The sequence below is a fragment of the Falco naumanni genome, chromosome 12 (genome assembly GCF_017639655.2).
Source record: "Falco naumanni isolate bFalNau1 chromosome 12, bFalNau1.pat, whole genome shotgun sequence".
Classification (NCBI taxonomy): Eukaryota; Metazoa; Chordata; class Aves; order Falconiformes; family Falconidae; genus Falco; species Falco naumanni.
The window spans coordinates 306,583-331,083 of NC_054065.1; the positions used below are offsets into that span (position 1 = coordinate 306,583).

At 44.9% G+C, this 24,501-nt stretch overlaps 1 protein-coding gene across 7 annotated transcripts in view; it reads right to left on the reverse strand.

Moving 5' to 3' along the window:
- Positions 1 to 23,781, reverse strand: part of RIN2 (Ras and Rab interactor 2) — an 85,052-nt gene extending 61,271 nt beyond the window's left edge. For 2 of the 7 annotated variants that reach the window (XM_040612235.1, XM_040612242.1), the window contains exon 1: positions 21,505 to 21,602. In XM_040612235.1, the coding sequence (XP_040468169.1) occupies positions 21,505 to 21,573 (69 nt within the window). In that variant the 5' untranslated portion in view covers positions 21,574 to 21,602. Of the gene's footprint in view, positions 1 to 21,504; positions 21,603 to 23,658 lie in introns of those variants that run through there. The other 5 variants (XM_040612237.1, XM_040612236.1, XM_040612241.1 and 2 more) reach the window with 5 other exon arrangements.
- Positions 23,782 to 24,501: the final 720 nt, after the last annotated feature.

Below are 24,501 nucleotides of genomic sequence, written 5' to 3' on the forward strand. Positions count from 1 at the left end.
CTCTCACCAATTCCTTCAAGGAAATTATTACCCTTCCCATTAAGAAGATAGGAGGTGAAAGCAATAAGCAGAATTAAATGATGTGCAAATACGCTGATCAACAAAACAAGGTTCAGTTACACCCCAGCTGCTGACATACCATTTCACGCATCTAAGTTTTTTCAGTTGCTACATTTGTCACATCAGGCACCATCAGTTTTAGGCCTCATTTCGTGGTATGGGTAGAACAACTCACTGCCTTTGCCCACAGCAATAGCTGTTCCTCTTGGGCCATGGCAGCAGCCAGCAGACTCAGGGCACCAAGCTCCCTCCATGGGGCTGCCTTGCCTTATGCTCCGTTTTGTTCAAACCCTGCCCCAGCACAGTCACTCAGCCAGCCAGAGTATTAAACAGGAGTTACAGAAAAGCAGCCAGGTCGTGGACTTCACTACAGTCCTGTCTTTCAGGCAAATCCTTGCCTCTCATTGCACTCTCAGTGCTAATTCGAGACCTGGGTTTCCACAGGTTGGGAGAGGACAGGTCAAGTACAGTCCCTGGCTCTGAACATCACCTGTGCAGAGACCCACTGGTGGCCAGGAGAGCAGGTGTTCACAGAGGGTCACTGCCCTATGGCTTGCAGTAGGAACAAGCAGCCAGTGCCATGCAGGCCTGCTCTGCTCAGCACAGGGACTGCCTGGAGGGAGCCCTAGCAGCCGCCTGGAAGGCAGAGAGCACAGCAAAACGGTTGACATGAGAGAGGAATGTCTGAGTCTTGAGACCTGGCCATGGGATCCAGACACTTTGCACCTCAGAGGCTTCCCCCAAGCCAAGACACAAAGGCAGCACCCTTTACACCTTTCCTACTGATGCCTTCTCAAGGGGGTGCAGGAGATGTGGCCCCTAGAGCATCCTTGCCCCTGGGACCTACCCTGCATGCCTGTAGCTGGGGCAGCTTAAAGAATAAGGGTGCTGAGCACTTGCCCACTCCTGGGCTGGCAGTCCAGCCACCTGTGCTTTCCTGAACTTCTTGGAAACCTGCACAGAAGAGGCCAGAGCCTGGCCAGCAGTGCAAGCCCAGAGCCTGCAGAACTTTCTGATGTCCTCCAGCAGGTGAGCTTTTGCAGCCCCTAGCACCAGCACTCACCTCCCTGGGTACAGCCAGAACCTAGCCAGAGCCCAGCACAGCCCTGGCTCACATGGGTGCGAGGGGAAAGGGTGGTGTAGTTGTGGATCCAGGGGCAGAAACAATGCCTTGAGAATAGGCAAATGAGCTTGAGAAGCAAGGCATAGTATCTGGATGTCGGGGTCATAACCTCATTTCCTTGTCATAACGAGGAGGATAACAGGCTGGGTGGACCCTCTCTTGTGTGCAGTATGGCTGCTCTTTTCCTAGTAGTCCTTACTAAAACAGCTGGCAAACTGCCCTCCCCATTCGTAGCTTTGACTTACAGAGTGACATTTTCCTAGACAACACACCATAGATACCATGCAAAGGTTACTCTTCAGCTCTCAACATTGTCAACTTGCTTATGTGCTACAGGTCACAGCTGTTTTCAGCAACCTTGGCTGATTGTATCTGACACCTGTATTTGCATCCTTAAGTATTGTTAACCAGGATGAGGAGCATCAAAACAATGCTGTTAAAATCACAGCCATCCTTCCAAAGACTCCACCTCACAGTGCATTAAGCCATAGAAGATCAGCAACTGCTTAAGGAACTACTACCCAAATAGACTCAGAACTTCAAGAGCTGTGAATCAGTCCATGCCTGATGCATATATTTATTTGACTTAATCTAAAGTGGGAACATAACCACCAGACTTACACACTCGTCTTTCTACATCTGGTTTCAGCTAGTCAACACTCTTGCCTCAACCAACATTTTGCCTGCAGTCTTACTTTCCCCCCCCTTGATTCCAGATCCTACTCACTTTTGGCAGCCTTTTAAGAGACTAAAGGATAAAGAGGAATTACTTTGAACTTCTTTCAGCATGGTGCTCTCAGGAAAGATTTTAAGTCCCATTAGATTTTGGATAGATCTGCTGCGTCGCAGCTGTCTACCCACTTCTTTCATCTATGCTGAAGTCATAAATGCAGAAATGAAAGTATCTGAAAACACCATCTGAAAAGCGTGCAAGCGTTGGCCTGACTCTGTTACCACTGACACATCAGACACCGTATCACTCTTTCCAATGGGAGCACACAGTTAGGCAAACAGCAAGTGCCTCAGAAAATCCAGTCCTTAAGCTTTGCTGAACACAGCACAGTACCAAGAGGGTTACGTTTGCTGCTAGTGCCGTCTCTCTGCACCCCTTCCAAACAGTTTCTTCTTCCTTTCCTCCATTAAACAACCTCTTCCTGCTTGCTCCCATGGCATACTTTCCAGATTACTGAGAAGAAATAAAAACCCAAGTCATTTCCTTTGGCACAGCATTTAATCTTGAAGAATACTACCACATTTCTTATAAGAGAATGATTGTACATTGATACATTCATGTCTAGTTTTGCCTCTAGGCATGTCAGAGAAATAAATTTCTAAGACTGGCTTTCATTTGGATAACCTTTCAGAAGTTTCATATTCTTTCCAAACTCCATGGCCTGGGTATCTCACAAAACTAGAATTTCTTGCAGTATTTCAGTAATCTCCATTTGTTATTCCTGCCAAACCAGTGAATAATAAAAGTTAAATCATTCAGAAATATGTTTTCAAACCTCTTCAAAAAGATTAAACATTGAGCTGAAGGTCCTGAAGAAGTAAAAAAAGGTGATCACTTGAATTACAATATAGCTTTGAGGTCCAGAGAAGCATTAAGTCAGATGCAGACAGAAGAAGGTTACAGCACCTGCATCTAGATGGAGATGCACAAGATAACCTGCAATCAGGCCCAGCAGGTGGTTATTTTAGGCACCTGGAAACAGCATCTCTCTGTCTCCTGCACCATCAGTTCCAGAGGATGAGAGTTTCAGTGTTCATGTCATAATTCCTACCTTCTTGCCCAACAGAGGCACCAAGCAAAGCTCCAGCCGTACCACTACAAGAGATAACATTCCTTATGCAGCAAGGGGGAAAGCAGAGACCTAACCTACTGCTGACCAACTCAAATACTTCCACAACCTAGGGTTATATGATTAGATATGCTTATTCTGGTATTCGTTGCAATCAGAACAGCATCTTGTTCTACAATTTACTCTTCTGCACCTAACAATTATTGATATACACCATAACTTCTATTTCATCAAGTTTTGGGGGAAAAAAATAATACAGGCATTCTGACTCTACCAAAAGCCAGGTAAGGACACTACAGTATGCTTTTCAAAATCAGCACCTTAAGTATATGCCATTGTTTATTAAATGCACACACAGTATCTGTAGATGTGGAAAACTTCAGAAGACAGGGGAGAAAGTACAAGATTCTCCTGCTAAAATAAACGTGATAGAAGGAAAGGGAAACCTTCACCTACATTTTTGAAGGACTTGCCAAAATGTACACCAGCATTCTCAAAACTATTATGTGGTATTTGTCTGTTCTCCAGATCTGTAAATTTTTAGGACTAGTTCATTATCAACATGCTCCATTATCACCATTCTGTGCATCTGTAATATTCCGAAAAAGAAATCCTGCAACACCATAATACAGCAGATTCAACTTCAGCTTCTACCCATACTATGGCAAGAGGGTTCTTGCATACAAGGTATCTTTACCTAAGAGTAAAGATGTTTGAAGCAATGATGAATTCAGTAGTACACATAGAAAGATGCCTTGTAGTTTGCCACTTATTTGTCAAGAATTTGTGGGTCTGTCCTCTGATGGATTAATCCCATACACACTCTATTTTTTCTTTTGTTTGTTTGCAGAGTGTTACATCGCACCAGTAGACAATAACAAGGACTATCTTTATTTCAGAGAGGGCCAGACTTTCTTGCATGCCCCTCAGTCAGCAGAGAAAGGCTAATTCTGGAGAGAAGGACACCTAATGGACACTTAACAGAGGTCTTTTAAATCTGCCTCTACCTTCCCTGGCTACAGGGAGGGCCTAGGGACAGAAGTTGTCCTAGCTGAAGTCAATCATTGCCAGTTCTTATATTAAACCACAAAGATGCTCTTTAGAAAGACTACCAGGTACGTATAAAACCTTTTCAAATTATAAGCCAGGCCAACCACACATAAAAGGCAGGCAGGATGATGTGGCTAATGCTCTGTGCTTATGATAGCTGTTTTTAAAACAAAATTTACTTCTGGTACCTTTAAATTCACTGGGCAACTTGGAACCTCACAAAACACATCTGAAATGTCACAGTGTTCACCTGCCTCAAGGAAAAAAAACTCTCAAGCAAAAACCAAAACACCGCAACACATTCTTCTAACATTGGACATCAGTAATTCACACGCAAAATGTTCTTTAGTTAATTTCTATCTCAATCTCCCCACATGCTGCTGAAGTATCTCAGAGACTTACAAACAACAGCCAGGAATTAGTTTTATCCATTTTCTTGTTCTGGTAACAGGAACAACTTCTCTACACAGTCAAGCATGCTATTCATAGCATTCTGCACTTGCACAACTTCCTCTCAGGTCCATCAAGTGCTGATACACACCTTTAGCGCATGGCACCAGAGGCAGTGAAAAAAGGCACCAGACACGTATAGTCCTGTAACATTACTCAGGTTAGCCTAAACAGTAAAGACTGCACTCTAGCACTCCTCATTGGGTCCAAACTGTTTCATAAATGCCAGATGCATTTAGATGCAACTCTAAAACATGCATGACTCCCATTTCAAAACATTTCTCCAGTGTGGCAGTCACGTACGTCAAAGCTCTTGCTCACTTTGCTTGGTATTTTCAGAAATACTGAGCAGGAAGTTTCAGCTGATTTCCAGTGAAAACAATTCCCTTTTCAGAGATAGGGCAAAACAAAACGCTTATGAAAAATTCTTCTTCTTATATTCATTGAAAAGGATTCAATTATTTTTTCCCAAAGCAGCTCACAGAAAGGGAAGAAAAAAGAAGAAAAAATTTAAAAAGGGGGGGGCCACATAACCGTAAAAATTGTGTGTTTGACCTTGAAACTAAACACTAGCCACAGATTGCAAGACAGAAAAGTGACGTTAAGAGAATTGCAAAAGCTGCATTTCCCCCCCCCCCCCCCCCCCCATTAATAGATAACCCTAAATATCTTTTAGGCTCTTCACTATTAAAAAAATAATAAAATAAAATGTTAAATAGCCTGTACCCCACTGAACAATGACAAAATATAGTTTCTTTCAATTATAATGCAATAGCACTTTCCAGCTGTGTTTCCTGCATCACTCATCCGCTTAATATGTATCTCCCTGTAAGAAAATAACTATTTTACAATTGCAAGCAACTATTTCATTATTCCCTATGACAAGTTTTGCTAAGACTACTCTTCATTCAGCTCTGTAGTTATAAGTAGTAAACTACTGTTCAGGAGTTAGCCAATGCCTAAGAAACTACATCCTTTGTTTCACAGAAATCAATAGAAAGATTTCCATCGATGTCTGCAAGTATGTAAATGAAGTTCAGCATAGAGCACACTAAACAGCATGCAAAAAGAGTCTATAAGAAACCCATAAGGCACCGACCATATCAGTTATTCCAAGCTTTACTTAAAAGCTTGTACCACTCAGCCTGACACCACTGAATACAAAGGCCAAAAGTGCCATTTGCTGCACACCTCAACTTCTGCACAGCACCAAATGTCAAGACAATGATTAACTAGGGAACAAACAGCATTTTTCTTATACTGGTGTTGACCTTAGGCTCATCTTCTATGTGACACATTGGAAAGAAAATATGTAAATTGTGCCACTGGACCCCCACTGATCTACTGTTCTACCTATTAGTATGAAATCAGGTCATCAAAAACATACTACGCTTGACATCTTTTTCAGATAGCTCTGAGTGACAGGAACTGCTACTCTTCAGTACACAGGTTGATCTTCCAATGAGCGGAGTAAGTTAAGGCAGTTAAATACACAGTAGCTATCTTTCAGCCGAGTCCATGGTAAGGGCTGTATACTTTAACTTCTTGGTAAAAACTGTCAAGACATGTAACCAGCTGGGCCACTTCTCAATTTAACCCTTAGTATTAGTTAGGAACAATGTCACTCTATTATTATTTGAGCTATTAGCATATTACATGAAATAGTAATTTTGTGAACCATATACACTCAGGCTGTATACCAAAAACTGTGTTCACAGTATCAAGGAGCTGCACAATAACACATCCCAAGACACACAGCCTACAGGAAACTATAGCTGTGCGAGCCTATACTCAACACAAGTGTCCTCACAATGTGATTACCTATCAGCCAGCAGGTGATCTTAACAACACAAAAGTAGCATTGGCACAGAAATGACAGCCTTCACTGCTTGCCGTGATGGAGAAAGTCGCCATCGTGTTCTGCAGCACCAGCTAGCGTTGACACTCATCCTGCCAGCACCCTGGGTTGGCTTGCTTTTGCAAACCCTGCTGGTATCTCATCCTCCAGCCACTTTTAAAAGAATCAGTCCAACAGCAAGTCGAGCATTTGAATCACTTTTTGGATCACACATGCATCTAAAATGAGACAAATCTAAACAGCGTGGCATCATCTTTTAAAGAGAAAGATGTTTTCATATTTCAGGAAGTGTAGGTGCCCTCTGACCACATGCATGGTTCCATTAAGCCAAAACTATCCCTGTGGTTAATGCACTCTCCAAGATTTAAGAAACTGGTCTCGGATTCAGCAAGAACTTTGATATATAATTAATCTTCATTTCCCATTAAAATTGTCCTGCCTCACAGGGTTTTTTTCCAAGGAGTAACCATTTAGCACTGACAGAGTCTCAGATACTGTAGTGATGGGGGTGACATGATAACTCTTTTCTGTCCTCAGTGCATATACATAGCAAAGAAAGGTATGATTAGAAGTCGGACATACCACAAAGAAACCACATAAAAAAATATCAAGTGTGTGTCAAGGTAACTCATTTCCACCAAGACACACACACACACACATTATCCCCAAACTACAAAGAAGTGCTGTGCCCCCATTTGTCTCATTTCAGTGAGGTTCTCTTTGCTCTGTAATGCTCTGCTAGGAGAGCCCTTAATGCTATCTACTACTCCCTAACAGGAGGGTGTAGAGGAGGGCCACGCTCTTCTCAGAAGCACGTTACTAGAAGGACAAGAGACAAAGGACAAAGTGGAACACAGGAAGCTCTCAATGTAAAGAGAAGAAAAAAAAAAAAAAAAAAAAAAGATTTTCACCACCAGTGTGTTCAAACACTGGAACAGGGCCCTAGAGAGGCACAGGTGTCTCCACCTTTGGAGATACTGAAAACTGAGTGGGCCAAGGTCACAAGCACCCTGACTTGACTGGGAGGAGGGCTGGGCTGGCTGACCTCTGGAAGCCCCTAATCTCCAGTTTTTTGCCAACACTTCACAAAAGTGTGTATGCTCCCATTCACCACTGGAATATTTTCTTGAATTCCTATCTAATAGACAACAAGTAATAAAATCAAGCATAAGACCTCATGTCCCAGATTGCTTCATTTTGAAAACCTCTTTTTTGGCTCTTTTTGCAAGAAGAAGTTATCACGGGAAAATCATTATTTCTTTCTCAGTTTCTCATAGAGGTGGGAGCCCCCCACCCTTCCAAAACCTGTTTTTACTTTTCATCACAGGGGAATTACTACATTTGCATAACCCAACAGAAAGCAGAAAATCAAAAAGCATCATATCAGCTTAAATAATATGACTTCTAGCTTTGTATTTATTAGCAAGTGACACCCACCTGGGTATACAAACACATAGGCTGGGTTTTAAAATATCTCCAGGTGCAGAAAGCTCTGAACTCCAAGCAAACAATTTAATGTGGTATTGGAGCTATGTATCAGCAGGAGCAAGAAGATTTTGGATGTCCATTTTCTACAGGGACAACCTGACTAAACAAACCACAACTATTATTTATCTACTACTGGAAAACACGTACAAAAAAATGGCACCTCACCTAGTGATATGCAAACATTTAACCAAGTTTAAATAAATGGAAAAAAGTTAGAGCAATTGCACTTTATTTTTCCATCTTAAAATAAGCAGATTAAGTGTCTGGGTCAGCTAGTGTAAAGCCACTGAAATTTCTGGATTGAAATTGAAAGGAACCATTTTCAACATGCCTGTTTAAGAGTGCAAAGCTTCCTACATACTGAATTACACCAGGTCAGCACCAAGTGACTAACTGGAGCCAACTCAAGCTATGCAGTTGTGGATCTGCTTTTTGTTCAAGAATAACTGTATCTGCATGTCATTAGCTACGTTTCCACTATTGCTTTCTGACCAAGAGGTTAATTTAATCAAACAGCCTATATGAGGAAATCACATGCAGACACGTTTTTGTAGTTGTGCCGTTCATTTTAAACGGCTACACATTACAGACATTACAGGTTGCTTCTTCATTCACAGTGCTCACTGCTTGTTTTTGCACAGCGTTATTGATTGCTTTAAGCACTGCTTTTTATAGCACACTTCCAAAGCTGTTACCAACTGTTCTTGTGGAATCAGTGCACAAACACAGCAAACCATGAAGCTGAGTACCAAGTAAAAACCATATTTCTCAATTAAGAAAATATTTTCATTAGAAAAATCTTTAAAAGAACAGTGCTCATGTCTTGATCCATTTACTTTGTTCTGTGCACAGAAAAGACGGCAAGAAAGTCTTCCACTTAATTAAACCAAACTCACTGCTCTCCATACAAAGACCTCCCATGTAAACATACTGGACAGCAACATACCAATGCCTACACCAGAGAGTTTTCACTGACCTAACCCAGTTAGGATCCACTAGCAATGAACAGGTAAGCTACTCAATGTAAGTAGCTTGCATCATTGTTTGTCTTGGCTTTAGAGAGACAGACTGACGAACTGGGTTAGCCCCACTGGAGATTTCACACCTTCTGCACTACTAAAACACAGCACTGCTAACCTGTATTATTGAGAGGGAAAGCTACCATCAAGTTCAGAGCGTATAATTTGTTCCTGAACCACAATGATTATACACATTGGGAAAAACAGATGGAGCAGTGTCCGTGAGTCAGCTCACTGTCATACAAGTCTGTTAATAGAGCAAGGACAAATCCCAAAGCACATCGTTCTCAATGCTTAGACTTATTTCATAATGTTACTAGCAGTAAAAAAAAAAACCAAAAACAACCAACAAACAAACCAACTACACAAGATCCCAGGGAGAAAACCAACTATTTGAACAGTCTTTACTTCTTGCCTATCTGAGGACCTAGTTGGGGGCAGCGGCGAGGCATAAATAGGGCAATCCAACAGTTCTTCAGAGCAAAGTCTGTAGGTAACATAACACAAGGTTTTGGCCCATACTTGACTTATTTGGAAAAAATTGGGAATGAAGTTTAAATCCTCAAAATCATGAGACACTTGTATACATCCCATAAGGATCAAGACTATAAGACTTGTTATTAAGAGTGAACGTATTATGGTAAGATTCACCTACAACTTTGACCAATTATGCTTCGAAATATTAATTACTTTTTTTTCACATAACCAAACTACTACTTATTTAGTGACTGGGGGGAATTCACTGGGAGGTGTTTTCTTGAGGGACAAGGGAGTTCCAGGTACTCAAATATTTAGAATCCACAATGTAGTTTCTAAATACACTTCCAGCAAATAAATGAGAACCCAAACATGGCATACTATTCTGATAAACACTATTTTTTTATTTCTTCTTCCATCCTATTTTTTTATATAAAAAATTAAATAGTGAAACCAAAAATGTTACAACATATGCCAATAAAACCCAGGAAACTCAGAGCTGAAGGCTGTTGAAATATCTGTTCCAAGTTAATTCCACTCCTCTTCCTGTTTTTTATATATACACCATGGGAGTGACAATGTTAGCCTCAAGCAAGCTTCCTGGCTTGGGTCTCAATCTGTGTAACTTCGAAGTGATGTAAACACAGGTCATCCTTCCTGTCCTCATGTTGCCGTTCTTGATCCTCCTTCAGAGGACCACTGTTCCCTCTGACCTCTCCCTTTAACTTTTCCCTCTGATAACCATCTCTGGTACCTCCAGCAACTTCTGTCACTGCTGACTTGCAATTCATCAACAATGCAAAGGTCACTGCTACTTTCCTGGCCCTGTTCCCTTTTTCCATCAGGCTGTCCATCACTAGCTCTCTCCTCTCACTCTGCTTATCCTGGCCAGCCCCTACACTCATCTTGCCCTCACCCTTGCAGCTTAACCCCTGGGGATGAAATCCCATGACTGCCAGCTTTCTTCCCTATACCTGTAAGTTTTCCATCTGCCATCCCAATTCTCTTCACATTTTGCAGTTTTCACTATTGTCTACTTCCTGCTAACTTTTCTCCTTTCCTACATCTTTCTCCCTAGCCAGCTGCATAATGGAAATACAAATGTATTTCATATTACATGACGTCTCCAAGATCTGGGATTTTATACAGGTTTGAGCAGCCTTCTCAGCCCTACTCCTTCTTCCAACATCACATTTTATTTAAGAAGGTGGTCCAAGATCATCACCTCAGTAACTCACTGTCCTGGTTTCAGCTGGAATGGAGTTAAGTTTAGGAGTTAGTACAGTGCTGAGTTTTGGCTCTGATATGAGACTTTCCAGTTCCTCAGGCCTTGTGAGCGAAAAGACTGCAGGGGCACAGCCAGGTTAGCTGACTCGAACTAGCCAAAGAGGTATTACATACCATGGGATATCATGACTGGTATATATACCTGGGGGGTTGGCCAGGCAGAAAGAACATTGCTTGGGGACTGGCTGGGCATTGGTCAGCAAGCGGTGAGCAGCTGCACTGTGCACCACATATCCCTTTCTTCTTTTCCCTCTGGATTTTATTATTTCTTCCACCTTTTCATTATAACTATTTCAATTATTAAATTGTTCTTAACTCAACCCTTGAGTTTTACATTCCTTTCCAACTCTCCTCCCCACTGCTTTGGGTGAGGGGGGAGTGAGCAAGTGGCTGTGTGGTACTTAATTAACAGCTGGGATTACACCACAACACTCACCTACCTGCTTCCTTCATCAAGTCCCTCAAAAGACCAGGACATATACACTCCCATCTAGAAAGAGGGAGATATTGGTCCAATAGTCACCAACTGGCTCTTACAGTAAAGAGAAAGGCTTAAAGCCTCTCCTAGGCTGTCACCATCCAGGCAAGGAAGAAAGAAGGTTCTCCCCCTCCCTAGATTTTGGGATGAGCAGTTTTCCCTTTCCTGTCCAACCTATTTTTGATCCTCCAGTGGTACAGGGAACATCATCATCACCATTCTCTGCTTGCTCAACAGCATCAGCAGTCGCATCAAGCCCCATTTGATTACTATTAAAAGCTTCTCTTTCGTTGCTGGATTTATGAGTTCATAGAAACTGCTAGCAGGGGAACTCCTGAAGAAGGAAGTGTGGGTGTTTAATTCTCCACTACTAGTTTGCTTGTGTAAACAATTTGTTTTCTCTCTCCTGGGACAAAATGTTTCAAAATAAGTGTTTTAGAAGAAAGTAAGCCTCGTTTATCGAAATGGTGAAACTGACTCAAAGTGCTGACAACTGCAGACAGCTCTGAAGTAAAATGCATTGGCAACTCCACATGTTTACTGTATTGGGGGGTTACATTGTGTACATAGGTCAGATAAAGAGTTTGTTAGTCTCTCTTTTGTTCTTTCTGATCTGGACCAAATCCAATCAAGCCCAGAAAGTGAGGTAGGAGTCAGCAAGAATTAAACCTAGGAAATACCTTGTCATCTGACACACTGGTACCAGAAGATTCCCATGACTTGCTAGCAACAAACACTGGCAATCATTGTTTATAGGGAACCAGGACTAAGCATACTGGGATACAAGTTCACTTGGTCCTTTTACAAATGAAAAGTTAAATTAACAGCAAACAAATTCCATCATTCTCTTTCTGCAGACAAAGAGAAAGCTGACAATGGGTAAAAATAATTCTTGTGGTTACATACCACAGTTTCAAGACTTAACATGACATTATTTTATTGGTTCTACATCTGGTGCCAGTTATTTTTACACAGCTTCTATGTATAAATTCAGCAACGTGAAAAACACCTCCAAAATCTATCAACCACTCTTAAAATAAACACCAACAAGTTCACTTATTCTTCTGTACATCAGCAATGAAGTATCCCTTGCACAAACACAAACCCATGTCTCTGAGGAGTCACAAATCTCTCTAGCAGCTTGACCTGCTGTGACCGAGCTAAGGGGAACTGAATCCACCCCTAAAACTTATTTCTTCCCCATTCTGCATTCCTTCCAAAACCATAGCACCGAAAGGCAAACCAAGGAGGAAATAAACAGCAGTCTTTCACAGTCAGTGGACCATGACCTCATGTGGGCAGGATCACTGCCCTGTGTCTTCTCCTACTTGCAAAGCCCCATCCCAGCCCTACTGGAGAAGGTGAACAGGAACAATACCCAGCAAGGAGCTGTTACCAGCTTTCTCTGAAAGACAGAAATTAAGCATACTCCATTATTTCCCCAGAGCCTGCACACAGGACATCTGGAGCTGCCCAGAAAGACCCTGCTGAGGCCATTGCCCCTCTCACCCCAAGTAATCTGCTGGCATTTGATGCTGAATACCCCTTGACAGCCCAGACAGCATAAGCCTAGAGGGACTGCTAGTCCACCCTTCCCATCCCCTCCTTCACTAGCCCAGAGCAGCTATTACTATCAGCTGAGCTTCCTAATGCCACTATGGGTTCAAGCAGGACCAAAGCTCTTTCACTGCCTTTACAGCCTGAAGTGTAGCAGAAACAGCTGCTGTCAGCTGCCAGTCTGACTGCATTCAGCTCATGTTTCCCACATTTATTCTTAGCTGGAAGGGTAAGAACCATGTTCCTCCCCCACCCCTTTCTCCCCATCAGATGAAAGTTATATTTGTCCAAATATAACTGCAGTGGTCCATCTCCTGTCCAGGGATTCTACTGTTTGGCACCCAAACTGTAATCCAGCTTTAAAAACATCTAAATCACTCTGCAATCCCATTTTGCCTTCCATGCTTTGCCCATCCTGTTAGTGTTAGTTTAAGCCAGGGGTCCTCAAACTTTTTAACCAGGGGGCCTGCGCGCGGATGAAGTGGCAGGCAGCCATCTGCGGCTGCTTGGTTTCCCCCCACAACCCCCGGCAGGGGGGTGTGTGTGTCTGTAAATACCGGGGGCCGGATTGAGGACCCTGGGGGGCCGTATCCAGCCGTAGTTTGAGGACCCCTCGTTTAAGCTTTCTGCCACTGCTTCTTTGTAGACCAAACACCGACTACTCCATGCTACCAGCACCACAGAATTCAGCAGCAATAGCTACTTGTTTGAAGCCTGCATGTTCAGTGAACTTCTGATGGCTTCTGCTCTCTTGATCGGAAATGCATCCCAAGCCCATGAGCACCTTTAAACAGCTGCCATGGTTCTTAGCAGCATGCCACAAAAAAGCATCTCTCTCCAGTCTCCTCAGATGTGTACATTTACACAGAAACATACCTATCCTTGTACTCGCACATTTCACACCTACATACAAATTACACTAACAACACCGTATCATATTCAGGCCTGGAACAGTAACAGTTTAATTGGCCATTTCACGACCACCAAGGCTGGAACTTAGGAGACTGGCCCTGGAAATAACAACTTTGCCACTTTCCAACAGCAAAAGACATTTATGTGTAGCCTTGGGAGGTCTAGCATTTAAATGACAATCACCTTATGTGCAATTTGGAGTTAGCCTACACACTCACAACAAAGATCCAAGGACTCAACACACTAGTGTGGCACTGACTCCAGGTACTTTGCTGAACTGGATCTGAAAGAGGAAGGTCTAAGACCTTGCTGGGGTTAGTGACTGAAAGGCAAAGAAAAGATGCTAGCCTAGAAATGGCTTTAAGTAGCCAAGTAAATAACAACATTGCCTTCAATTAAAAGCTGGCAAGCTTGAGACAAGAAGCTTTAAACTGACAATGAGTATATTTCTATGTTAGACAGCGGATGAATTAAAAGCAAGGGATTCCATAAAACACTGGAAGAGTCACCCTACAGGCATCATACACAATGAACTTTCCCAAAACTCTACATGACTTAGCTTTCTTTGGAGATGGTACACTCAGACTAAATGTGGTTTTACAGATGTCAGGGACAGTGTATGCAACCTGCAAGTCACTAGACTTGGTATTTTATTTCTGTCAGGACCTTTGCAATAGTTTCAAGAGGTAAATGCCATTTCTTGGCCTGTGCTGCATTACTGCTCGTTTAACAAGGTGCATCAATTAGGAAAAGCAAGAACAGAGAAAAACTGACTGACCATTCAAAGCTAAAACTATACATAATATAAACACCTTACCGAATGGAAAGCTTACTGAGCACAAACTGAACCTATGATCTACTTTTCTTAAATTCATTGTCCTTTTAATGCACCAGAATCCAGTAAAGCATTCCATAGCCCCCCAGGCTATGACACTAGAAAAAAAAAAAAAATGCTTCCAGCTCACTGTGGGGTAGAAAATACAATGGCTTTGGAGTCTAGACTATGGCATGGCAAACAGAAGACTACCAGCAGCAAAGATACCTAGTACATCTGCCAAAAGGGCATGCACATGCTAGTGTACTTCTTTAGCAAGGAACAAGACATGCAGGAGAGAGCTAACTTCTTTGGCTCCCAGAGCTGCTGTTAACCATATGGGAAATACACTATAAGCGATAGCTGACATATGCCCAGTCAATCATGAAATACCAAGGGATGAAATAATGTTTTTCATAGAGACATCAAAAAATGAATCTGCAGCATAACAAGCCAACGATTTATCTTGACAGATCATACCTTCCAGAAAAAAAAAGTTTAAATACTTTAAGAGACATTCTACAAAACAAATGCTGAGAATATCTCTGTAGGGAATTCCTGCCAAAATGGACGAACTGTGCATTTATCAGTGCAACAAACGTGAATTAAGAATTTTTATGGCGGCACTAAACAGAAAGTCTGAATTAACCAAAGGAAAGCTAACTTCTCACTTGATAGTGAGTCTTCATTTTTTCCTCTGATCAAATCAGCCCAAGCAATGCAGTTTGCAAAGTGTATACTACACAAAAATGAAGACCACTGACACAAGTTAGAACTGAGACTTTCTGCATAACTCCTCATTACAAGTTGGTAAGACTCAAACATTGCTGCTGTGCAGTATCTCTTAGTCAGTGTTTTTATTGTATTAAAAGTTCCTGGATTCTAGCCCACACTTTGAAATAGAGCCACAGTCTATTTCTCACACAGCAGGCAAGGATAGCATCTTTCTGGGACACAGGAGAGTGGCCATTAAGACTCGTGACCCACATGTGTAATTGACCTAACAGTTTTACAAGTCCAACATACTAGTGGAAAAGTTTACTTATGACTCAAAGATCATTTTCTAAAATTTCAATTATTTAAAAGCAGTTTACAAAGCAGCAATTGTCTAACACACATTCAGAGAAACACTTCAGGACATGAGTTTTACTACAGCTACTATTCAAGTCAATCAGGTTCAAACTACTAGCACTAAGCATCACAGGACTGAAAATTCACATTTTCTACTCACACCTCACAAAACTACTGAACTCCTGTCAACTTCAATGCTGTCTCTAAATAGATGCTAGTAAAGCCTAGGTACAAAGTTGGGGTTATACTGTGGTGCACAGGCAGACACAAGCTAAGTAATCTAGAGCACCCTGAAGGTTCCTGGACAGGCAAAACAAACAGGTGTGGCACTTACCAAACACACTGCACGAAGCCCGGCTTCCTTCTCCCAAGCTATTCAAAGGTTCAAATTATGATTTTTCATCTTGCATTAACTACCGTGAACATTCTGAAAAAAATTACTATTTTTTAAATCCCCAGCTGTAGCTAAAATAGCTTATTACAACAATTTACTGAGTGTTGGCATCTCATAGTTGCCAGTATCTGTTTTCCTAAGAAATTACAGTCTCAGCAAGTTATGCATCATAAAGCATGCCATGGCCCCAGCTGGCAAAAAGATGCATGTTTATTTTTGCAAAGGTTAAAAGAGACAAGTTCAGTTTCAAAAGTTAACTTCTTTGCAAAAAGTGGTGAGCAGTTTCCCACACAAGCAGATCCAAAACCAGCAGCAGGCAGACCCCAGACCTCAGTCTGGGCCTTATTTAAAATTCCTAATTTAAAAGTTATGACAAGGGTCACTTACAGAATCAGCATGAAGCTTAAGCAAAAGGCAGCACCTTACAACATTGGCTGAGGGGCACCGGTTCAGCTGGAAAGCAACAACTGGCAATTCTGTCCACTGCTCCATACAGGAGAAACCACCCCATGCCAGACGATTTGGCTTTTGCCTTAAGCACCTCATGAGGCATCTGCAGGACAGGAAGAGAAGATGAAAGAGGGTACTCTTCTATAAAGAAGATTTCTCCATGCACTGACTCAATGTGCTGCTCTGATCACTCATTCAGACCTGCCTTCTGCCATCCTCTCGTGCTCAACAGCTCCGAGTCTTCACCTGAACCAGTAAGCTCAGTGAGGAACACAGTCAAGTCAGTCAGGCATTTCCATTGCTTTCCACACAGTCATTCTCAAATTTATTTAAATACACGTTTTGGCACATGCTCAGAAAGCATCATCCATTAAGAGAAACTATTCAGCAAAGGATTAAGAGGAAAACAAGGCTACTGATCTGCAGGGAGGTTAAAAAAGGGAATGTCAGCATATGTAATAGGCATCATGTGTGAAAGGAAAACTTTTAATAGTTTGGGTTATTTTCATGTTGGAAGTGTGTTTCAGCAAAATCGGGGTCAAAGAGCCCTAGAGGTAATTACTGGAAAGCATGGATTTGTATATAACAAAGTAGGAGCCAAAGACATCATTTTGGATGCAAAAAAAGTAAGAGAACCATTTAAAAGTCCAAAAAGTTTTTGTTCTCTCTTTTCCATTACAAACCACTTGTGAGACCATGTTTAGAGCACTGTGTTTAGTCCTGGGCATTTAGCCAGCTGACATTCACATTCTGGAGCTGATGGAATAAAGAGCAAGAATAACTGCCTTTTTTTTTTCCCCTGTCTTTTTTTTTTTTTTTTTTGAGAAAAGCCCCTCAGAATAAAGTTGTTTCTGCCTTTAAGCCCATACACATGAGACTGGGGAAGAAGATTGTTAGCATCCCTCCCCAGAGTCAATTTGCAGTGCTCCATTGGTTGTAATGGAGCAACATTAATTTGCAGCTAATGATCTGTCCCTTAGCTTTTAAATACCACACAAAAAGATTCAGTGCTTTCAGACTTTTCAGAACTCTGAAAGACAACACCTCCATATGTGCAAAGCAGGGCTTTTACTCAGAAAAAAGTCACTGGTAAGAAATCTTCCAAGAACTTTCACTTACAAGGCTAGCTTAGAAACCCTGCTCCAAGATCGGGAGAAAAAAATGCACTTCCTTTGTCTCATCCTACCCTCTTGTTATAAATCATCTTCACTGAGAATCCTCCATGGTGCAGCACCATAGTGTCTTTTCACGCAACACCCAACACAAACGGGTTCACTAATTCCAACTCATATATGATAATTCTGTATCACAAAATACTGTTAATCCTGTCAGAGGACTGGCAGGACTCCAGTAACTGTTTGCTACTTCCACTCTACCATGGCAATATCTTCATATTCCTCTCCCATATTCACACTGACAGTAGAATCCCTACCAGTTTCCAAGAGAACAATGTAGCTTTAATGCTCAGAATTTTTCAACTAAGCTAATTGTTTAGAACAGCATTTCCAAAAAAATCCAGAATTAACCTCCTGAGAAAGCTCAATTCAGTCACCTGCAGCTCCCCAGTTACACTTCTTTATGTGTAATTTCTTGATGTCAAAGCAGAAAAACAAAATCACCAAAAATCCACACCTGCTTTATCAGCCAGCTTCTTTTGGAAGCATTGCAACAGGCAGATGACTACTTTCAAATAACTGGAAATCAAACTAACTTAAGACTGAATAGCAGACAAAAAGAAAAACATTCCCCAACTTCTCCTAAGCACACAATGAATGGATATACTATCAGTCTTATGATTACAAGTCAATCAACTTTAGTCACTTTTCTTAGAGAACACATTTAAATATTTCTGCAAACTTTCAATAAGTACATGAGGAAAAAACCCCAAATGGACAGAAACATGGCTTTAGCCGTGCTACAAATTTTTCAGTTCTACTTAAGAGTTAAGCATGGGCTTTACGTACGTAGGCTCATAAAAACTACAAAAGGCAACAAAAAGTTACAAGGATAAACCCAAGCTCTTGGGCCTGGATCAGCATTCACAACTAATGTCATAAATTCCAACTCCCTTGGAGTTAACTGAGCAAGTACAAAACTGAAATGTCAAGAGAGGAGAACCAGGCCTACGCTCCCGCGACCAAAAGATGTTCCTTACAAACAACAGACTTCCCAAGCCTTAGAGATCCTGGGAGCACTATGCTGCATTATTCCGATTTTTGTTTTGCCTGAAAACTTTAGGCAACGACGCCTGGCTGAGAAGATGCAGCTGCCAGCGCTCCCGCTCTGTGTCCTGCCCTGCTGCCTCACGCAGGTTTCGGAGTAGCCCCAGTAGCCCCAGTTCATCGCCAAGCCAAACGGCTCCTCTCCCGGCCACCAGGCCCCTCCCCCCCGCCGGCGGCCCCTCTCAGCAAGGCACCCTACGGACCCACAGGCAGAGCGGCCCTGCTTCCTCGGGCAGGGCTGGAGCCAGGGGCGAGCCCAGGGCACGCCATGCCTGCCCTCAGCCCAGCAGCCGCCGCGGGTACCAGCGCTGCCCCAGGAGAGGGAGGCCCTCACCGAGCCCACTGCCCACCCATCTGGGTAATGTCGGCTGCTGGATGAGCCCGCCCTTACCCTTCCCTACAAAGCGCCACAGGCCATGGGGCGACACCCCACAGAAGGGCCTGTGGTGCCGCCGGCCGCAGGCCAGCCCCAGCTGCTCGCAGGGCTGCGGAGGAGGCCCGGGCTGGGCCAAGCAGTGCAGAGTCCGGATGCGGGAAGGACTCGTGCCGCGCCACACAAACCTTCACCTTGCCAACCACGTCATCGGCTGGGAAGTGGCAGCTTTCGAGAGCAAGAGGTCCAGCATGGGGGCAGTCACAGGCTGAGACTTGCCGTGGTATCTGGCAGGTCTTCATCACCTTCTATTTCTGCAGCAGCACTGCAGAACAAGGCGGCAGAGGAAAGACTGTATGCTTTTGCCTTGGTCCATCTACAAAAGACCGTCTAAGTCAAATGAAAACAGGCTGGATCATCGAATGGAGCATGCTCCCTGCAAGGAAAGCACCACACAGGGCCCAGACCAAAAGCAGGATCAGACCACGTAAGCGCTTCAGCCTCTACAGCCAAGAGCACGAAGAGGTAGCAGCTGCCCTCCCACAGAAAAAAAAGTGTTGCCGCTCACAGCAGCTGAGAGAAAGTAAATTCCAAGCCTGTGCCAACCCTTTCTCTCCTTGTCCTGCTCAAACTGCAAATGCTCAGGCTCCTGAACAACTACAGTCAGCTGAACAGCATGCCTTAAGACTGGGTAAAGCGCAGGTGGTGGAGTATCAGATAAAAGTAACGACCATAAGTAGCCGTTCCAGGTCATAAGCACCATAAATGCTAAGAAATGGATGTGACATTCTTTCCAGCTCTCAGTTATATGCTGCATAAGAAGATACAGGATAACTGTGTTGAACCAAGTCTCCTGCTATAGTATTTTATGTCAGGAATAATTCTTTTTTCAGTGTTCGAAACACATCTGTGAAATTATGGGAAATTAGAGCCTCATATCTATGCAACTCCTACTACATCACCTCTGTGTTTTGTTATATAATGACTCAGTTTAACACAGTGTGCCAAATACTTAAGACTTCTATCCCCTCTCCTGATACACACTATCAATTGAATAAGCGACTTGAACAAAACTAACTGGCAACACTTGCCTCTGTTTAGCATGTTCCCCAAGCAAGTCTTAATTAAGAAATTTTAGAGGCGTTTTGTGAGACATCCCGAGAAATCTCCAATTACAGATTAGAGGTATGTAAACCTCTTATTTTTTCAGATCTGTATGGTATGCCAAGTATTTAGAGCCACAGGCAAGCCCCACACAACCACAGAACCAGTTTTTCTGTACGTTGCTCCATTCTGTGCTTGTAGTCACTATGTCTGGAAGATAAGACCATGACACTGCTGTTGAGCCCCTTTCAGCTCCTGATCCAGAATGCTCCTCAGTGATCCTAGAGGGCTAACAAGCTGTGACTGCAGTCTGGTAACGTGTGTTAATGTGGTGGCTTGACCTTGGCTGGACACCAGGTGCCCATCAAGCCACTCTATTACTCCCCTCCTCAGCAGAATGAGGAGGGGGGGCAGGGGGTGGGTGGGTGAGTGGGAAATAAGATGAGAAAAAAAAAAAACACCACCAAAACACAAAAAAAGAACCTCGTGGGTCAAGACAAAGGCCATTTAATGAAGCAATAGTAAAAGTCACACTGACAAAAGCAAAGGAAAACAACAGATGTTATTCTCTACTTCCCATCAGCAGGCAATGTTCGGCCACTTCCAGGGAAGCAGGGCTCCAGTACACATAGCAGTTGCTCCAGAAGACAAATGTTATAAATAATGAACGTCCCCTCTCCCTCCTAGTTTTTATATCTGAGCAGACATTATACGGTATGGAATACCCCATTGGTCACTTCGGGTCAGCCGTCCTGGCAACATCCCCTCCCAAGATCTTGCCCATCCCCAGTCTACTGGAGGGAGGGGGAGGGGGAAGACTGGAAAGACAGCCTTGATGCTGTGCAAGCACTGCTCAGCTGTAGTCAAAATACTGCAGTGTTGTCACCACCTTTCTAGCTACCAGTACAAGCACAGCACTATGAGTGCTGCTATGGGGCTCAGGCAGACCCAATAACAGTTAAGCAAAGGACTGAGGCTGTATCTATTTCATAGATACTCTATCAGTTCCCTTCTGCTAACAGAGATGAATTACATTACTTATAGCTACAATGTGACGGCTGCATTATTCTAGTACATAACAGTAGCTCTAACTGCTATATTGACAGCACTGTTCTTTTTTTTTTTAAAGCAGCGGGTCACTTGCGAAATATTCAATCACCCTACTGTTCATTCAGTGCCTTAGTAACTACTATGTTTCATGTATCTTTAGAAACGATCCGAAAGTGCCCCCGAGCCTTAAGTAAAAGAGCTAGTCATCTTCTACATTAGACATACCTGAGGGAAACAGGAACCAGCTCTCCTGGTCCTCTTAGCCACGCACCAAAACCCTCACACAGGCTATCACACACTACATGCTTCAGTGAGCTAGGGAGGGGGGGCACTGGAGCAGAGCTTCACACAGTGAACACAACCACACTTCCCAGTGGGGCCTCCGAGCCAAAGGGAGGGACACCAAATTGAGTGTAACAGGGTGATAGAGCAACCAGAAGTCAGACACAGGAGCCCCCGACACACCTTATCCAGACGTGCCAAGAGCACGGGCTTCCAGCAAACTCCTGGCCAGCGCAGCCTCATACCACTCATGCAGCATTGCCCCAACGCAAGAGAATTTTAGTTCCTGGGGAAAAAAAACCCCAAGACAATGAACAATAGTTGGGCCACCTGTGCTTCAAATAGCAGAGATCATGCATTCCTGGGTTTGCACCTTCTTCAGCACAAAAATTTCTCAAGCCACCAGAAGTTCTTCAAGCAACCTCAAAATCCTGAAGCTTAACAGGATCAACCTCTCAGCACACACTAATATTTACACTAGCTGTTATTTTACAGAATTAGCTGGAGAGTACACTTACAGCTACTGCACAACCAAGTCTTGACAGTGATCTACCGGGGATACCTTACCCTGGAAGCCCATTTCTAACAGTATTGTCTGATCCCTGTTTACCAAATATAAACTGACTGAAGCCTGCAAATATTCCTTGAAGAAAAAAGCCTGCCTCAAAACCTATCTGGTGAATGCATTCCTAGCAACACAGAGGAATCTTGTTCCACACAGCCGTTCCATCATGTTTTCAGAAGAGTCGATATCGCTTATATTCTTAGTAGTTACTACTTATGTTTTTAATTAACACAAAGAGTGAGGCAGAGGATTGAATACAAATCCTCTCAATGAAATTAAATGCATCCTATGATTACATATGGTAGAAAACAGGGGACTGTTCCATGTAAACATCTTCAGAATCACAACACAATATTCTTGTGTAGCTGTGTAACAGACAACTGTACCATAGGCTTTCCACTCATCCAATTAAATACTCGGGTCCCAAGCAAGCTATTAACAGTTACATATTTTTAGAGGTAAATAGATCTAAAATTAATGAAACTTAACATGGATCTGGCCCAAGGAAAGGTAAGAGCTTGGTTCCATGGCTATACTGGCATATTTTATCCCAGCAAAACATGGAATTACTCACAGTCTGCACAGACACAGCTGAACTGAAGACGGAGTGGCAGAGTCTAAAGCTCGGAGTACCTGCCCTTCTAAGCACTGCTTTATCAGCCTTCATAGCCCGCACCTGGGCAAACGTGCACTGCTGCAAATACAATTAACTTCAGTCACTTGACAAGCCCCTCCACCGCTGAGGAACAAGCTGTGCTCTAATGGCAAAAAGGCACTCCCACAAGCACCATCTCCTGCTTACCCCCGAGGGCTTTTGCCCGCACAGAAAGGCCAGGTAGAAACCGTGTTTTTCTCAATCCTCATCAACACAGCTATGCTGGCAAAGGCACACCGAGACGTTCTTTACTTGAAAAGGCTTAAGGGTTGCACTTTAGGAAATAAGCAAATAAACCCAACGTGAGCCAAACAGCTTGCAAGAATGAAAAGACAAAGGGATCAAGCTAGCAGAGGAAAGTACACCTTCTGCTTTTCTACAGCTATCACACCAGACTTACGCGAGTTAAAAACAACCTTTAACCATAACATTCATAAAGAAATGCATCAGAGGAACCAGCGAGACATACGCTGTATCCCCCATAGCCCCAGAAACCCCTATCCCGATCAGGGCAGGGGCGCCGATGCCCAGACTGAGGAGCCTTCGCCAGGCCCAGCCAAAGCACCCTCTGCAGCAGGCGCTGCGGGAGCTGCCGGCGGGCCGCAGCACCGAGCGGCTCCTTCCAGCCTGCGTGTGCCAGCCGCACGGACGGGGCGCGCAGCAGGAGGGGCTGCGGGGCGCGGCAGGGCGCAGGCGCCGATGCTCCCCAGCCGGCCGGGCAGGCAGCGGCCCGAGCCCCGCGCGGAGGCCCAGCGCCGAGCGGCGGAACGCAGCGCAGGGTGCGTCGGCCCTGGCGCACCGCCGCCGGAGCCGCCGCGGGGAGACGGTCCCGACCTCCCGTCGGCGGCGGCAGCGCGGCCCAGCCACGGAAGGGGGCGAGGCGGCGAGCACCGGCTGCCGCCCGGCTCCTCACCTGCGGCCCCGGCGGGGCAGAGCGCGAGGCACCGCGGTACCGGCGGCTGTCGGGGTTCAGCCCGCGGCCCACAGCGCCGCGGCCCGCGCCTGCCCCCACCCGCCCCCGGCCGCCCGCTCCGACGGCTCGCCTCAAACGGCCGCCGCAGCCCCGGCCCCGCGGGACCTACCACCCGGCCCTCCGCCTCGCCGCCCCTCACCTCACCTCGCGCCGCCGGGCAGCACCGGCGGGAGCCACCCCCGGCCGGCCGGGCCGGGCCGGGCCGAGGCGCGGGGAGGAGCCGCGGCTTCGTGCCCGCCGCCCCGCTCGACTCGGGCCGCCCCGCCCTTTCCCCCGGAGCCGGGTCCCCCCGGGGCCAGGCGCCTGCGCCGTGCGCCCGCCGCGCTCCGGCCCCGCCTCCGCGGGCCCGGGGCAGGCCGGGGCTGCGGCGGGGAGATCCACGGCCCTGGCGGCCTCTCCGCCCTCCCAGCGGGTAACGGCACCGGGGACGCGCCGAGGTGCCGGGGTGAGCTCCGGCCGCCCCTCGACCGGCCGGGCCCCGGGCCGCGCAGGGGGTGGCGTGCCGCGCCCCCGTCCCGGGCAGCGGCGGCTGCGGGCCGCGGCACCGCGCCAGCCCCGGCACCTTCTGGCGGGGCAGGGCCCGCCCGCTGCCCGCGGGCCCCCGCTAACGCACCGGGCAGGCGAGGCGCAGCGCCGGTGCCCTGCGGATGTGCGCGCTCCGCAGCTCCCAGGATCCTAACGCACCGTGTTTCTGAAGTTTATTGGGGGCGGCGTCTCGGTGCAAGTTATTTCAATGAGAGGACGACGAGATCTTCCTTCCCGTCTGGCAGCTGCTTTCTCCGTACATAGAGTACACGTTAAAGATGCTAGCAACCACACAGAAGACAGCAGCTGATATGTCAAATGTGGTTAGGAACATACTCAAAGACACGCAGCTGTAGAAAAATCTACTTAAGGAGGGTATGGCAATTCCAAAATTCCAACCGTAAAAATCAAAGGTGGCTACCTACCTGGCTTTGAGGAAGTAGGACAAGGCAATTATGTCTT